The 18,082-nt window shown below is 41.9% G+C and overlaps 1 protein-coding gene across 2 annotated transcripts in view; it reads right to left on the reverse strand.

Annotated features, from left to right (window-relative positions):
• Nucleotides 1–362: 362 nt before the first annotated feature.
• ZNF704 (zinc finger protein 704) overlaps nucleotides 363–18,082 on the reverse strand; it is a 259,616-nt gene continuing 241,896 nt past the window's right edge. The window contains exons 8-10 of one of the 2 annotated variants that reach the window (XR_003514479.1): nucleotides 14,019–14,116; nucleotides 12,773–13,036; nucleotides 363–12,668 (exon numbers count right to left, since the gene is read on the reverse strand). Coding sequence is in view for 1 of the 2 variants with exons in the window: in XM_027561253.1 (XP_027417054.1) it covers nucleotides 12,925–13,036; nucleotides 14,019–14,116 (210 nt within the window). In the remaining variant the exon portion in view is untranslated. Of the gene's footprint in view, nucleotides 13,037–14,018; nucleotides 14,117–18,082 lie in introns of both variants that reach the window. The other variant, XM_027561253.1, reaches the window with a different exon arrangement.

The following is an 18,082-nucleotide window of genomic DNA, read 5'->3' on the forward strand; positions in this document are numbered from 1 at the left end:
TGGCTTGGCACTAGACTGGACATTGACTTTCCCCTGTCTGTCAGCTTGTGTTCACATGACCTGGGCAACAGGATCAGCAGCACTGTATGAGAAGTTGAGGTCTCTGGGCAGTCATTGCCAAGGGAATGGGTTTGAGTTGAAATTATCCGGGCTGAACTCTAGACATGAGATGTACCTACAACATGTTTCTAAAAATAGTCTCGATGGCGAGCGGTTTGCTATGGGAAAGAGATCCCTTTGTTTTTTAAAAAAAGTGTTTTTTTTTTTTTAAAACAACTGTAGATAAAACCTCAAATCCTCTAACCCTCAACAGCCTTTGGGTACCAGTTAGTTATCCTTTACTCAAATCAACAGCTCTCAAATAGAAGCAGATACACAAAAACTTTTATTAAGTGGAAGTTAGACTTCATGGTAGTTAACCAGTTACAAGTGCATTTAAATGCATGTGTGTGGACACCGTAGAAGTCAGAATGGTCTTCCTGAAAGTCCAGTGTTCTGGCTCGGCACGTGCCAGTGCAACCCAAGGTAGAACCATACACACAGGAAATACAGGGCGACGATGACGTCAGACTAGATTGGCAACACCATATTCATTGTTACAGCTAAGCATTACAGACGTGAAAGTCCAAAGACCAGCAGACTATTACTAAAATGATTCTTCCTATAGACCCTTACTTCTACTTAAATGCTTCCATAGGACCCATGTAGCAAATTCTCAGCTCTGGGGGGACAGGACCATTTCTCTATTTTAAAATGGGCCACAGAAACTGTAAACAATCAGGGGTCCTTCTGATGCCCATGGCAGGTAGATGCCAGCTGTCCCCTTTGGAAAGTGCAGTTCCATTTAACTGGTGTCAACATTTGATACTGGAAATCTTGCATCTGAAAATCTGCCTTCTATTTCGATTAGCACCAGTTTATTTGAAATAGTTTTCCTGGTGTTAAATATTTAGGAAACATTTTTTTTTTAAATCAACACACAAAGTCCCAAACAATGGAAAGCGAAAAACATTCAAAAAGTTGTTTTAGAGAACAGCATTTAGAAAAACAACATCATTTAAACATTCAACAAATCTATGTACAAGGTGCCCAAAGCTGGCAAGGAGCATGGCTGAGGAACAGTCATGTAAAAGGTTTATTAACCTGAACCTCCTCAGGCTGTATTTACAGTCAGATAGGTATTCAGAAATGTAGTATCAGAACATCTGGATTTGGCTAAAAATCATATAAAAAGACACATCCCGGCCCCCAATAACTTCTAAATAGGTAGCAAACATATCCAGTATAACCACAAGTACCAGGTTTAGAAGTATATTTTTCCATATTTTACATACAAACAGCTGAGAAACTTTCTCAATGGACACAGAAGAGATCCTAAGTGGCAGAGAAATGGAGTTCTTTATGTCAACATTGTCAGATGAAGGAAAGAATTTTATTTTTCATGCCGAGTAACATAGGAAAGTACTGATTAAGGAGCAAGAATAAATTATTAGGGGAAAAGGTTTCATGGGAATACAAAATCCCCAAGAGTGCTGAAGACATGTGTGTTTATTTCATATGGACTTTCCAAAAAAATATAGGTGATGATCTCTGTTTAATTTTGAAAAAAAAAAAAAGCCAATGATTTTTTCTTTGCAGGACAATATTTTTATATTATTTTCTATATTCTGTTTTTATATTCTTTAAAACTATATAATCCAAACCCTTTGGAGAAGAGTTTTTTCCCCCTTAGATTGCGAATTAAACACAATAGACACAACCTATGCTATATTTATCCAAGGCAATATTCATTAACTTCATGCAGTTTTGTTTGCTTGCTAATCCAGTGTTACTAGAACATTTACCTCTAAAAAAACTGGGCCCATTTTGTAACGCCCACATTTCCCATTTCTGCTGAAGAAGTAAAATATAAACCATTTCTCCTTTAATCACCTTTGGGGCTGAAATTTGTTTAGAGCCTGAAGTTTCAATGCACTGTCTTTAAAAGTATCAGCCAGAAGTGTATAGTTGGAAGTCCTATATCCCCTTAATGATATGCATTCAAGTCTGTTTTGAATAATTTGCAGTTGTGGTAAGTCTCTATGAAAAAAAAAAATTGGATTGGATACAAAATAACACTACCCTTTGAAAATGCATAGCTTGTCACTTTTACATTCATTCACTAATATTAAAGACTTTTATACACAAGTACTTACCTCTAAGTAGTGGTAAGATTATATTTTGAAAGATTTCTAAAAATTGGAGAGCACTGCCTCAGTGTTTTTGAACTAGTGCCTGATTCCAAGTTAACACTGTCATGTTAACACTTGCATCTCACAGGAAGGACTGAGTCTTCTTCTTCTTCTTTTTTTTTTTTTTGTTAGCAGGCACTAAAAAGCAATGCTTTCTACTGACAGCATTTCCCCCAAATACCCCATTTTTAGCTATTTTATCATTTTATTTGAATAGGTTAGATTTGGTGTAGAAAACAACTTGAAAGATGGCTTAATTCTTAAAAGTAGAATGCTTTAAATCTTATCATGGATGAAGGGCAACAGAGGTTTTGTTATGACTGTGGTTCTCTCACTCCCCGGCTCCCTCATTTGAAAAAGATGACCACAGGCCACTCGGCAGTTGTATTTGATGATAGTCACGAACCCTTTGGGACCTAGCGATTTTTTCTTATCCTGAGTTCTTCCTCTAAGTATATAGATTTTGATACATGAAACACTTTGGAAACTACACTAATGTCTGGTTATTCCAGAGAGCTTATGTTTCAATGGCTGACTATCATCCAACCATTAATTATAAAAATAGGAATTTAAGGTCATGTTGTAGGAAAATATTGATTAATGGCATTTTTTTAAAAACATATATGATCTGCCTGCCTGGGTTATTTTACACCCAGGATATTTTCAGTTATTGAAGTCATGGAACAAGTATATTTGGGGGGTATTGAGTTCTTCCCTAAAAATCTAAATCTATTCTAAAGCTTTCTACCAGTGATCACAGAGGTTCCCCGAACAGCTGGGACACTTTGGAAGAAGAAGCTTTGCTATCATCACAGGGCTTGGTCAAATCACAGTCATTGCTTTCCAATTAGCAGAGTGTAAGGGAAAAGGCGTAAAAAGCAAAGCGAGGGTTTACAGTCTGCAGTGATGCATCTTTCTCTCCCCGTCTCTTTTTGGCTGCACTGCACAGCATGTGGGATCTGTTCCCCAGCTAAGGGATGGTACCCGTGTCCCCTGCATTGGAAGCACGGAGTCTTAACCGCTGGACCACCAGGGAGGTCCCCACCGTGCCTCATCTTTTTTAAATTTCCCTTGGGTGGGGTAGTTTGTGATTGCTACACCGTAGATCCCTGAGGGGTAATTCCACTGGCCCCCGAGCTCTGCCTCTTTCCTGTCTTGATCATCTGTGCCCAAAACATGGGAAGGAAGCTCCACTGGGGTGAGAGACACGTGCTTCACAACATGAGCAGACTGGAAGAGCTTACTCTTTGCATAAATAAAAACTTAAAACAAGTATACCCCGCAGGAGCCACTTGCTTTTCACATAATAAAGGTCGGTTCCATTTTCATGCTCTGTAACCCTAGGCAGAGGTCAGGGCTCAGACCAATGAGCCAAAGTGAAGCTCTCTTCCTCTGCTCTGATCACTCCATTGGCTTTGCTCCGGAGGGGGACTCGTGGGGGTAGAGGACTTGTGAGAGAGGCTTTGAGTAAAAGTGGAAGGACTAGGTATCTGCCTTGTTATTCTTTGTCAGTGAGTCTGACTGGATCTTTTGTGATGAATATGGCAGGCTGTCTGCTGATCAACCTGCTCTCTGAATGGTCATCCCAAACTGTTGAGACAAATGGAAACATTTCGCTGAAGGAAGAGAGGAGCCTCATCAACTCAGCCTAACATGCAAGTCCTGGTAATATTTATCCCCATGGACCTTAATTGAAGAGTGAGAAAGCAAGAGCACAGAAGCGAAAATGTTTAATCCAGGGCTTTGGGAGGCAAACATACATTAAAAACAGCATGGCCGCTGGCTCAGGCAGATTAAGGCAGAGGGGAGAGTAACATTTTGCTAGTGAATTCAAGATGGTTGCCAAAAGGGAAAAAGAGACTCCTGACTAGAATGCGGACTGTTCTTTCTCTCCCTTAAAATTCAGCTTCTTCTCCAGCTGCTGGTTTTTCCTCTTCAGTCAGAGATGTAAAGAGCATTCAGAAGGAAATAGATGAGAAACTTTTTTTTTTGTTTTTTTTAAGAAAATTTTGTTCTTTAATGACAGTGCTCTTGCCTTTTTCAGGAGTTGCTGCTCGCTCCCCGACCAATTTTCTGAATTAAAAATTTAGAGAACTGCCCCTAGTAACTATGTAAATATAACGGTTAATCAGACTTGAGAATTAATTTTTAACACTTTCATAATATAAATAGTGGGGAGCTTTCCTTTGAAAGCTGGCAGTTAATAGTTATGTGGATGGTGCTCAATAGGAAAAGAATATTTTGAAGAAAAAAGGTTTATGGCTTAAGTGTTGAAGTCATAATCTCCACCTTCTTTCAAAATCTACAGTTGTTTATCTTTTGAATGGTAGCTTTTCTCTTGTTCCCTAGAACTTGGGTCCTTTTAAGACCTGCCACTGTTTGGGCATTGGGGTTAACCATTGCAAAATGGGCTTCTTTTCCACCAGAATAGGAAAGCTCACAATTTACTCCTCCAGTACTATATTGCTTGAGAAACATAATAAAAGTATAATTTATCAAAAAGCAGGTTATGGGCCAAAATGGTTTAGGCCCATCTAGCTCCGTGACTAAACTTGTGAGTGGCTTTACTGAAAACCTGTGAAACCTGTGAGCTGATGAGAGAAGAGGACAATCCATTCATGGACTGGTCAACCTGTCAATCATACGATGACAGAAATATCAGGCATTGTCAATGTTATTTAAGTTGCATTCATATTTACCATGTGACATAACCATATTACCAGCTATTTCCGACTTTGAGATGACAGTATTTTTCAATTTGATCCTTACAAACTGAATTTGAGCTTATTTTCAAATTTGGGGGCATCAATACAAGTTTACATGGATAACAAACGCTGAATGTTAGCAGCAAAATAACTTTTTTCAAAGGAGTCAAAAGTTTAACTCGGAACATTGCACTAGCTAGTCATCTCCTATAATTAACCACTTAAATGGCTGGAATTTAGGGGATGGGGGCCTGGGAGGTAGGCTAAAGGGATAAATTTCAGAGTGAGTCTGTATTTGATACTGTGATGAGGGTTCTTTACTTTTATGCTGAAATACTTGGATTGTAAGTATGGGTAAAGAACATGGGTCCCTGGGGTCTTCTCAGGTCTAGAGTCATTCTGGAAGATTGAGGTCTAAGCCAGCTCTTTCACTTGCTCTTTCCCTCCTCCCTGGACATAGTAATGAGGCTGACTCAGGTTCAAGACCACTTGCACCAGGTTTGGCTTTGGAGGTGGTGGTAGTAATTTGAAATATTCTCATTTTATGCTAAGTACTAGGGAGGGTCAAAGGAAGTCATGTATCTGAAAGAGACACACTTTCTTATATATCTGAAAGGGTTAGTGATTATCCTAATACCATCAGGACTCTGGGGTAAGACACACTCTAAAATTACCTAGTTTATCCAAATGAAGGAAGCAACTTCTAATTTTTTCCATGACACATTTATTCCTATTTTGTCTTTGCCCTCAGGGAAAGATGTTAAGGTTTTCTACATGGAAAAACTCCATTTTGAGGTTAGTGGACACTCTAAAATACCTAAGTACCTACCAGTTATGAAGCAAGGATTTTGCCGTGTCAGAGGTGGAACAACAGAGCTTTTATCCTGGGATGAAAACTCACAAGGCAGGATGGAGTGGGAAGGGATGTGGAGGGGTTGGCAAAGGGCTTTGGCACGAGGAGGCAACGTGTGCTATCTGAAACTGCAGGGGCTCCTGGCTGCCTTCGCTGAAGGCACAAGGCTGCTCTTTGCCCCCCCCTCATCACAGTGGTCACGGCAGTGAAAACAGTAAGGAAGTGAGGATTACAGTCATTCAATGCTTTGGGGCCCGGCCTGGGCATGCCACGAGGCAGAGTGAGAGCTGAATAATACTTCGGTATATTTTGATCAGAGGCAAGGCTAGTTTAAGGATGTTGTATTTTTATACTCAAATCTTCCACGAGAGTGATTTTTGGGGAGAACTGACTTCTCTCCCTTTAATTTTAGTTGCCCAGATAGTGCCAATTTGTGAGTTGGGGGCGCTGCTTGAAGAACTTGACTTGATGGCTATGGAAGGTGAAATCTGCTTTTTCCCAACAGTTGAAACCAGTGCCCAAAGGCTGCGTCTGTCCATATACAGGTTCTCTTTGGTCTGCACACTGCTGGCCAAGAATTTGAGTTTTGATTAAGTGTCAGGTAACATCATATTTCCAAGTCAGAAGGTCTAGCGCCCCAGGCCTGATTTCTGCATGGTTCTGATTGTCTACAGCTGGGGTCCCCCTTCAATGGGGACGCATGTCCTCTGGTTCACTGTGATCTCTGTCATTCTCTAGTGTCCTTCCTTTGCCTGATTTGAATCATTCGTTTACACAATTTGCCTGTTCTTTCTAAGCATCTGCTATGTACCATTAGGAGGTTTCTATTTAAATACGAAGCAAGACTCATTTGATCAAAAACCATGCAGCAATGAACACTTCTTGGGAAACTGTAATGCCAACATTAGAGATTTTCCAAGAGAATGAAGAGAGGCATTGGACTGCCTCATCTCAGAGATGAAGCTGTACATGTCTTCCCCTAAGCCCGTGCATTTCTAGTCCTCATGTGTGCAGATTCTGAAGCCTGTTTGAAAGCAGAGTCTGAGTGACCCTTTGACCACCTCACAGGGGTTGCCTAATGGGTAAGACTGCTCTGTCCTAGCTTTTCTTTTGATGTTATCTGCATACTTGACTAATTAGTCTAGCTTTTGAATTACTAAAATCTTAGAAAGAAAAGATGTTTTCTTGCTTAACAGTGAGTGGGCTAGAAAAAACTAATGCATTATGAAATGGTATTGGCAAAGCTCAGAATTATTTGTGTGGTTAATCAACTCTCCATGGTAGCCTTCCTTGTTCCCTGACTCTTGGGAATATAGTGACTTTCTGATCTCAAACTTGCCTGTCTGTGAACTTCTCATGTGAAAAATCAAGCACTTGTTCTGATAAGGAAATGAAAGTTGTTTAGTTAGTGGAGAGCACAAAATTATTTTAAACAACACCAATCAGCTAAGAATTGTATCTTTGGGCTTATACACTATGATTTTAGAAATTACCATCAAATGACACTTGCTAGTAAAATGCAGCTTTGTGGTTCTGGTAGGCTGAGCACTAAGCTTGTCCTTGTGACAGAAATCTATCACAGTACATGACAGAATTTACAAGTTTATTTCTCTCATTGCCTATAAGCATATCTATTAATATTTTAAAGATTTCAGATATACGATTCTTAAAATGTTTTCTTTTCCCCAAATACTTTGAAAAAACACTGGTAAAGATAATAGGAGTAGCTGTTGTAATAATCTTTCCATCTGATCTGCATTTCTACTCTTGCTGCAGAGGGTTGATTGAAAAGATATGCATCAAAATGCTTGCTTAAAAGAGGCATAGCCCTTTGTTTGGAGAGCAGGAATTGCTTATAATATTAACACTTTCTGTTTGGTAAAATATTGTATTTTAAAAAATAAGCTACAATGTATAAAACGAAGGTCATTTCCCACAAAATGTTCATGTTCTTTATGATTACAAAACGCTGCATCTTGTAAAATATTTCCAGTTCTGTTAACTTGAGAAGTTAAGTACTAATGCTTATTATAAAAATGTCACATCTTTCAGAAATTGTAGAAGCCTACGCAGTGTTTTTCTTGCCTTATTTGGAAAATTAAGTTATAATTATTATTGTATTTAAGATCACATTTTGACACAACACATTACCATTGTGATTCTCAGACTCACAAGAAAAGTTATAAAACATGAGATTGTCTTCAATTAAAAAAAAAGGAACTATTTACAAAACAGGACCAGAAGTAAAATTCCCCTTTTGATTTCTAGTCCTATGATAGATACACCTTTTAAAGCACATATGTCATTGGATCTGGGCTTTTACAGTTAGTCATGGTAAGCAAACCAGTCGGTCTTAAATACATTTTATACTTTCTTGCTCTACTGGTATGCATTACTTAGTGATACAATTGGTACCTAAAAGTGCTTATAAGCTCATTTCATTTACCGATTTCCGGTTTGACTAGTTACGATGTGAAAGAAGCAAACAGTTCCGCTCTGGAGGAAGCCCCACAGGTATGGGGAACAGGGAGAGCAGTGTGTGCTGCTGGCTGGGTTATTTTCTAAGAGAAACGAAAATTCCAGTTGACCCGTGTGCCCAGCACTTTCTCCAAAATGATCCGCATCCTCATCCATATTCATGAATCCTGCTCTTGTTTCCACTCATTTGTATGCACAAATTCTCCCCTGCGTTCATATAGATCAGAGCTACAGTTGATGTGGTCAATAGAAATTCTACAGGGTCATGAGAAAAAGCAGCACCTTGTCCACAAAAGTCCATGGAAGTTTGCTCCTTAACCTGTCATTAAAGCAAAATGCACAACTTTCACCTCCCTCCCCTACAGAATTCTTGCGTACAGCTAATAATCAGTTCTCCAACCAGCTGATTATAAAAAGGAACACCAAGGCGTCATATTCATAATTACATTCAGAAACAGCCTTATATGAGTCTGTGAAAACCCACCAGGGACTGCGCTGTGGTTCAGACATCAGCCTTAGAATGCAGGTCTAAGAAACAAAGAAACTGCTCTGTTTCATAGAGCGTTCCTCCACACCTCAAAAAGTTAGTACTGTCTAGCTCATGGAAATTGGTCATGAAATGGTATGTTCATTAAAAAACAAACAAATTATTCTGACCAGAAAAGATGCTGGAGATAATAGAAAACCTTTCTAGTCTTAAAATTCTCCAGATCTACATTTCACATACCCTTTAGTTTTCCCTGAGGAAATGAAATTTTTTTTTTTTTTTACAGTATTTTGCTACTATTCTCAAGGTATTCTCTCCCATATGTACAGTGTGTGCCAGTTTCCCCTCAATTTTCCCACATGAGTGCTGCGTTTTCCTTTTCCAATGAAGTCAGATGGAGGTGGACATGGGTTGAGCAGTCCTGGCTAATTCAGAACTGCTTTTGAGTGTGGCTTAGTGTGACGCCAGCAACACTGGACTTCCAGTGATCTTGAAATTTGACAGAGGGCATGTTAATTTCAGACACTTTTTACAACACACATGTAACTTTGTAAAAAAAAACTTTGTTGGAAAGTCCAAAACCTGTAACGTGCCTCTTTCTCTATTGAAAAGTTTTCATCTGCAACAAGGTTATGACTGGACAAAGACTCCTCTCACCAAGGGCACCCACCCTATTGGGGCACGGAGTTGCTGACAGGCACGCACATTCCTGCTCAGAAACCCACTGCCCTCTTCCTGACACTGGCTTTCGCCAAACAACGGAGGGGACTTTTTAGCAAGTGAGGAGGAGAGTAGTATGTGCCCACTGGGGATGCGCACGGGGCATGCTGCATCCCTGCCCTGCGTGCTTCCCATGAAGGAGCTGTCTCTCGGCGTTAAGCAGCGGCTCCTCGAATGGGAACACGGCAGCTCCCTCGGAGATGCCCAGGGACAGTCACCACCAGCTGATCATCGCTAGGATGGTGAACCCCAGTCAGGTGTCCACAGCCCCCCTGTATCCTCTCTCTGGCTTCCCACCCACTTGCTCCCGGATGTTTCCTCCAGGCGGTCACACTGCCTTCCACTCATTGGTTGCACATCCTCTGAGAAGAACTGAGACTTAAAATGACTGCTCTCTGTTGTGCAGCTATCTGGAGAAGCCTGTCCATCACCAGGAAGTGCCTTCTTTGGAGAGAGATGAGAAATCTGTTCTGCAGGAAGGGGCACTGGGGAGAGAAAAGTCAAAGGCTACCACATGCCTTCTTTAGAAAGACTTTGGGACCAGAACGCATTGCCTTTGCTGTTCCTGTTGCACGTTCTCAGAGTTGCCCGTGGTGGAGGGCACTCCCATTAAGCAGCCAAGTGCCCTGGGACTTCCTTCTCACCTGTCTCCCTCCTCCCCCTGACAAATGAAGACAGAAAAGAACATGGTACCAGAGAAGCCATAAAATAAATCCTGGGCTTAATTTGGCACATCATTTAGTTCCATAATACAACAAAATAGCTCTACATTTTTTTTTAAGTTTTAGCATTTACAATCAGTGCTGTATATATTACAATTTGTAGCTTTCTGGGTGGCTTGAAAGAAATCTTATCCCTTTTCTTCAAGGCCAGCCAGGTGAAGCTTGGTAGTTCCCCACTCATTACATGCCTTAGTGCAGAGAATAGGTGTCTGTGTGCAGGAAGTACTGAGGGTCTGTGCCCACCTTGGCGTTGGAGCAGCGCCCCGGGCTGGCCTGAAGAAAGGAGCCCCGCATGGGAGAGTGTGTGTGAAGAAGGTTTCAGAAAGGAGAAGAAATCCTAGGGAAGCTGCGTTCAGGTCTATGCTTTTGCTTACACCCGTGCATCAGCTAATATTCAGGTAAGGACTGAGCTTGCCTCAGCCAGGCCAGAGCCCAGAACTAGTCATGGGCTGTCCTTCTGGGGCAGAATCACAGAGCCTCACTCCAGGACTGTCCATAGACATCATCTCTCCCAAAGTTCTGGGAGTCGGGGGATGGATTTAACCCCTTGCCTTTTTAATCTCTTTTGATTAGTGATTTAATCCAAGGATCAAGGGCCATGGAATCTTGCTGAAGAGAAAATCCTGTCCTCCAGGGTTACACCCAACAGCACTGAAGTTCACAGTGAGCCTGCTCAAATGGCTGACCAATCTGGGACTCACCAGTGGGCACTGTGGCCGCTGGGCAGTCCAGTCACAGTGCAGGGCTTCCTGGTTCAGGCCAGAGCATCACCTTCTAGCCAAGATGCCAGTGGGTGAAGCAGCAGGATACCAGGGAGAAGAAAAGACAGGCTGGGATAGAGGGTGCAAATACGTTTCCTGGCTGACCTCGTCAGTGCTAAAACATACATTATAGCTGGTTCTGTACTGATTGGTAATCACAATGTGATATTAAACGAAGCTCTTTCTCTGATCTCTTAAGCATTTTTAAAGATAAATGAAGGAGGAAAACAGGATCTCTTTTAAGGAATAATGTTTCAAATGTCATATGAGAGTTTAAAAAATAAAATTGCCAAAATATATGAACGCACAGATTGTTACACTGTAGAATCTCCTTTTTCCCCTTGCGTATTAAAAAAACAAGGATATCTGTTATGACTAGATGATTTCTTTCTACTCTTTAAAAAAAAGTGTATGTACAACCTCTAAATATATTAAACTTTGCTCTGTGCAATTTCATTCAACATTCCTATGGCTGATCCTAGGCCCCCGTTCCAACACAGTGCATCCTATAAGGTGCTCTTGCGTCTTTGCATAGGTACAGGACGAGTAACTCGAGCAGGGCGATCAAGAGGAGGGTAGACAGAGAATGAGCTTATTTATAGGGCTTGACAACTACCCCTGTCCTGGCACCACCACTAGCAAGACGGACGGACAAACACACACCGGGCTAGAAAGTCTAATAAATGGAACACAGTGCAAGCCCTGGTCCTATTGAATTGAGAGATTCCTATACCAACACGCAATTTCCTTTTGGTGTTTCGTACATTCCCTTCTGAGCGAGTTCTTAATGAATAGCTCCAATATTCTGATAAGAAAAATAAAGGTTTGGACCTTCCCTTTCCCCATATAATCTTTATAGTGTTCATGAACCCATCTCCCAGACGCGCTAAAGCCTAAAACCTATAAAAGTGCACTCAGAATGGATTTGACCTCACATGACTTTCTGAACACACGGAAGCTGTGCTCTGTGTGGTCTGAAGCAACCTGCTGGGATGGTCTGAGTTCTCTACCTTTTCTGAAACCAGTCTGCTGTGGCGTCTTGAGGGAAGGAAGGCCTGATATGCCACTGACCCGGCAACAACCGTCAGATGAGCAGTGATGAACAGATCTGAGCTGGGGTTGGCATCGCATCACTGAAGGAAGCTTCGAGGCTTACCTAGATGGCGACACATCAGGTCTTGAGTGCACTGTAGCCAGGAGAGAGTGGGTGGGGCCAACTCTCAGGGTGGGGCTTCTGAGGAAGACTCCCAGATGTTTTCCAACAGTGATGCGGGATGTCCTGAACTCAGCTGGGGCTGAAATCTGCTGGTGATGTCCACTATCAATCTCTTTTCGGGCTTATGCCCTCCAGGGCCCTTCAAGCTAACAGCTCTACCGTGGTTCAGTTTGGGGCCATTCTTCAAAACAAAACAAAACAAACAAAAAAGACATAGAAAAGATACCCAGAGTGCTGCCACTTCCTGGCAACACATCATGATGTGAACTGCTCCCAGAAGTCCGATGGAGAACAGGGAAAAGACTTCACAATGAAAACAGGTATTGTTCTTTATACAAATGCTACGGAATAACTTGTAGCTTCTTAAGTGTCAAAAAAAAAAAAATCTCAGAAATGGTATTATCGAGAAAGTTTATCAAAATAGGCCTCCTTTCTAGGAAAAATGGGCTTGGTTGGTTTGATTGCTACAGAAGTCCACAGTTTTCAGACCTAGACCTACAGCAAAAAAAAAAAAAAAAAGTTGACTTTTCTTTTTAAGGAAAAGAATAGTTACAGCTGCTCTCAGCTGGGTTCTCAGCAAGAACAGGGAAGGTTGTGACCTTTTTTGTTTTTTTGCTGTGATTTCACCAAGGTTCCTAGAAGTGCTTTCCCTGGGCTTCAAGTGGGTTTGGTACGGAAGGAAAAGCACTTTCCAACACCCTCGGAGGAAAAGGAGGGCAGGAGTGTCTGGGGCGAGTTAGGGGCCCGCACATCAGTCAGTGAAGCGCTGGCAGGCCTTCTTCCAGCGGCAGGCTGTGCACCACATGTCCCGATTCTCCATGCCGTACACCTTCCGGCACTTCTTGCCCTCTCCCCGGGGCTTCCTGTAAGACAGGCCAGGAAACAGCAGTCAGTGCGAATGATTCTATGGGCATTCTTTGCAGACCTCAAAGTCCCTGGAAAGCTCTAGAAAAAGTTAGGACACACAGCAGGGGGTCTCTCTAGGTACAGAGGTTAACCTGTGTGGGATGTTTTCACCACACTTCATCACTCACCTGCGCTCAGTCTTGTCCAACTCTTTTCGACCCCTTGGGCTATAGCCGGTCAGGCTGTCCATGGAATTCTCCAGCAAGAATACTGGAGGGGGTTGCCATTTTCTACTCCAGGGAATCTTCCTGACCCAGGGATGGAACCTGCATTGGCAGGCCTATTCTTTACCACTGAGCCAGGTGGGAAGTCCTTCACTGAATTGTTAAAATTCGCTACTTTTAAGAGTACTTATAGCCTTCTTAGCTTCTACATGTCCATTTAGAGACATGTCCATTGGGACATCTTCATTACACTGAATTACATGAGCAAATACAAGAAATAACAGCAGTGAGCACTACTCTTTCAAGCTGTTTTTTTTTTTTTTTTAATATTCAGGTTGATTTACTTTATTATTTTTTTATTTTTTAACCATTTATTATTTATTATTATTTTAAATATGTACTTTCAAGTGGTCTCTTGCTTCTCAAATGTCTAGCGTTCTGGTCAAGGGAATCCTGGGGAGGTCCTCCTTGATCTGGGTTAAAAACTAAAATTCATATCATACCGAGGTTAATGCAACATGCATTTAAAGAGACCCAATAATCAGCATTACCTATTCTGCAAGAGAACTAACCATGAACTGTTACCCTGGAAAAATGAAAAATGTTTATTAATAGTTAATGGATGGGGGGAACCATGGGAACAAAAGAATGGGCGTTTCGTCCATCTCAGGGGAATTTTATGGAAGACTGTATCTCTGGTTTCTCTCTTCCTCGTGGTTCTGTTTTTTGGCTAATTCTGTAGAGAGGAGGCATGTGGGGTTTCAAGCACTCATACCTTAGGCTGACCGTCCCTCTTGGGGGGGAGGACAGGACGGTGTGAGTGTGCGGTCTCTGCTCTCCTGTGCCCACTGGGTGGCTGTGGGTTGGTGACACCTGTAAACACATGGTAAACAAAGTTGACGGGGCAGGGTCTCCTCACCATGCATTTCCTGAGCCTCTGCCACGTGGGCAGTGGTATCTGACCATTAGACACAGAGAGGCAGTGCTTCGTTCACAGAGACCACAGGTTAAAATGGATGGGGTGATGCTCCTGGTGGAATTTAAATGCATCCGCCAACAGAAAAGACCCGGCAACAATGAATACTTCAGAAATCTTCATGACTTCACATCTCTGCATTCCAAATTGCTCATTTTCACTTGAATAATATTTTAAACCTTAAAGGATATTCTTCTTCCAAGCCTCAATCATCTCTCTTTTAAAGAAGAAAAGAGGTTAAGAAAGTTTTCTATAATTATACAGCTACTCAGTGGCAACACACAGTGCAGACCTTGACCTTCTGTTTATTCAATTAGGTTATTCACAGTCAATAAATACATGGCTTCTTGCATTAGACGGCCACATGGCAGATGCTGGGTCCGAACAGGAACAGAGGCAAGCAGCAAAGAGCCTGAGCAAAGCAAGAACGAATGTCAACCTTGTAGAACTTCTGAGCACCCACTTTGTGCCAGGGTCCCTGCAACAGCTCTACTTTCACAACTACCCCATGTGATAAGTATTCATCGTTCCCATTTGACAGATGAGGAAACCAAGCACAGGGGGGTTAAATAACTTGCCCAGGGTTGCGGAACCTGTAATGGCCAGAGTCGAGCTCTCCCTGATGCCAGACCATGTGTTTAACCTCCTCATGCTCTTGTCTCTCAGCTGCGATGATGGGAGAGTTCCCTTTGCTCTCCATTCCTCTTGCATTTCTCACTTATTCTCTTTGCATCACCTGCTCACGTAACATTAAATATCTCCCAGCAAATGGGATTCTCAGAAGCTCCAAAAAAACTAACAAAACATAAATGATGTGTCATGTAAATATACAAGATTGTCATACACAAAAGAGCAAACATTTAATAAACTTAAAAACATAATCACTGAGAAGCCAGCATGACCACAAGAATACCAGTACTGACCAACAGTCATGGGAACATCCCTAAGCACACTTAGAGAACTGACTTTCTCTAGTATAGGGATCTGGACTTTTTTTTTTTTTCATTTAAAAAATGAATGTAAAAGAATGGACATATAAGTGCTATTTTCCCAGTTATAAATTAAAAAAAATTAAACACGTAAGAAAAAAAACTAATATTTTAAACCATTGTTGCTATAAGTCTGATTTATTCTGTACCATTGGTCTTCACTTTTCTTTTTAAAAAAACTTTATTTTATTGTAGTAAGAATACCTAACATGAGGTCTACACTCTTAACAATTTTTTATGTGCACAATACAACACTGTTGACTCTAGATATAATGTACAGCGGATCTCTAAAGCTTATTCATCTTGCTTAATGGAAACTTCACGTCCATTGATTAGTAACTCTCGTTTATCCCCTCCCCCTACCCCTGTGGGCTTCCCTGGTGGCTCAAACCATAAAGTATCTGCCGGCAATGCTGGAGATGCAGTTTTGATCCCTGGAGAAGGGAATGGTAACCCACCCAGTGTTCTTCCCTGAAAGTGAAAGTTGCTCAGTCGTGTCTGACTCTTTGCGACCCCATGAACTATACAATCCATGCAATTCTCTAGGCCAGAATACCTACTCCAGTGGGTAGCCTATCCCTTCTCCAGGGGATCTTCCTGACCCTGAAATCAAACCAGGGTCTCCTGCACTGCAGGCAGATTCTTTACCAACTGAGCTATCAGGGAGGCCCCATTCTTCTTGCCCGGAGAATCCCATGGACGAAGGAGTCTGGTAGGCTATAGTCCATGGGGTGACAAAGAGTTGGACACAACTGAGCAACTAATGCTTTTTCACTTTCCTAATCCCTAGCAACTACCATTCTACTTTTTGATTTTATGAATCTGACTATTTTAGATATACTGTAAATGAAATCACACAATATCATACAGTATTTGCCTTTTGGTGACTGATTCATTTCACTTAGCATAATGTCCCTGGGGTTTATCCACATCAGCATGTGTTTTAGAATTTTCTTCTCTCTCAAGTCTTGAATATTATTTTACTGTATGGAATACACTAGGTTGCTTTTTAAGCATTCAGATTCCTAAGTACCAGTCCAGATGTACTGAGAAAATGTCTTGGGATGGGTTTCAGGAATTTACATTTAAAGTCTTTCCCCAAATTCTCATGAAAGTGAAAGTCACTCAGTCGTGTCTGACTCTTTGCAACCCCATGGACCTGTAGCCTGCCAGATTCCTCTGTCCATGGGATTTTCCAGGCAAGAATACTGGAGTGCATTGCCATGCCCTCCTCCAGGGGATCTTCCTGTCCCAGGGATCGAACCCTGGTCTCCTGCATTGCAGGCAAATTTTTACCATTGGAGCCACCATGGAAGCCAAATTCTCATGCTTATTTACTTTTGAGAACTACTAATTAACACCATGAGAAATACTCTGCTTGTTGAGATCATTAAAAACTCCAAATTTATCTGATACGGTGCAAATAATTACTGGAGGAATACATGAATATGTTAAATAGGGAAGAGCAAAGATGAAAGGGCATTTCAGAGTTCAAAGTCTACAGCAATGGTGTCTTCAGGGAATGACTAGTGGCCAGTATATCTGGTTCTGTCTTGTCCTTGAAATACCAGAATATCATTTTCCTTTTCTTTTTCGTATCAGAATGAGAATTAATTTTCCATTAAAGAATTAATTAACTGACTCTTTACTTTTTGCTAAAGCTGAGGGGATTGAGGGCCAACAGAGGTGAGTAACATACATACTTTTTTTCATAAAATGAAAGCTTTGGAGTTCAGTGTATGCATTTGATGTGGATGGGCATGTTTTTCCAGAAGCAGAATCCCCACACATCCCCCAACCCGTTGGGATCAGGATGCATGCCTGTGTGCTCAGTCGCTTCAGTTGTGTCAGGCTCTTAGCGACCCTATGGACTGTAGCCTCTAGGCTCCTCTGTCCATGGGATTCTCCAGGCAAGAATCGAACTCCAGGTGGGATCGAACTCCCACCTGTTATGTCTCCTGCATTGAAGGTGGGTTCTTTACCACTAGCGGATCAGGATGCATATTAGCAAACCAGAGGGAGTGAAGGCTTCAGAGTTTATCCCCACTGTAGATAATCTTACTCCACTCCACTGCAGTCCACGGGGTTGCTAAGAGTCAGACACGACTGACCGATTTCTTTCACTTTTCACTTTCATGCATTGGAGAAGGAAATGGCAACCCACTCCAGTGTTCTTGCCTGGAGAATCCCAGGGATCGGGGAGCCTGGTGGGCTGCCATCTATGGGGTTGCACAGAGTCGGACACGACTGAAGCGACTTAGCAGCAGCAGTACAGCAGTAGATAATCTAGAATGTGCTGATATGAATTAAGTGCTCAGGACAATGAAACAAAATTTTTTTTTAAATTATTGTAGAACTTGTAGAATCCCAAGAATACCTCCTTATTCAGTCAGAGAACTGGAAATGTTTAGGTGACATGCCAGGGACACTATTTCCATCAGCTGGGGATAATGTGGAAGGTTCTAAATTTTGCAAAATGGCCATACCCTTTTGGTGTGGGCTGGTGTGAGATGGTAAAATGCTCTTCATTCACATATATTTATTAGGTTCTCACCATGCCCAGGTGGCTCTAGTGGTAAAGAACCTGTCTGCCAGTGCTGGAGACATAGGAGACTCGGGTTCGATCCCCAGGTCGGGAAGGTCCCCCAGAGGAGGGCACGACAACCCACTCCAGTATTCTTGCCTGGAGAATCCCATGAACAGAGGAGTCTGGCAGGCTACTGTCCACGGGTTGCAAAGATTGAAGCGATTGAGCACGCACGCATGCATGCCCTAGGCACTGTTGTAGATTGTGGGAATACAGCGATGAACAAGATAAAATCTCTGCCCCCATAGAGTATACCTTCTAATGGGGAGAGAGACAATAAGCACAAA

This window comes from Bos indicus x Bos taurus, chromosome 14 (assembly GCF_003369695.1).
Source record: "Bos indicus x Bos taurus breed Angus x Brahman F1 hybrid chromosome 14, Bos_hybrid_MaternalHap_v2.0, whole genome shotgun sequence".
In the NCBI taxonomy this organism is placed as follows: Eukaryota; Metazoa; Chordata; class Mammalia; order Artiodactyla; family Bovidae; genus Bos; species Bos indicus x Bos taurus.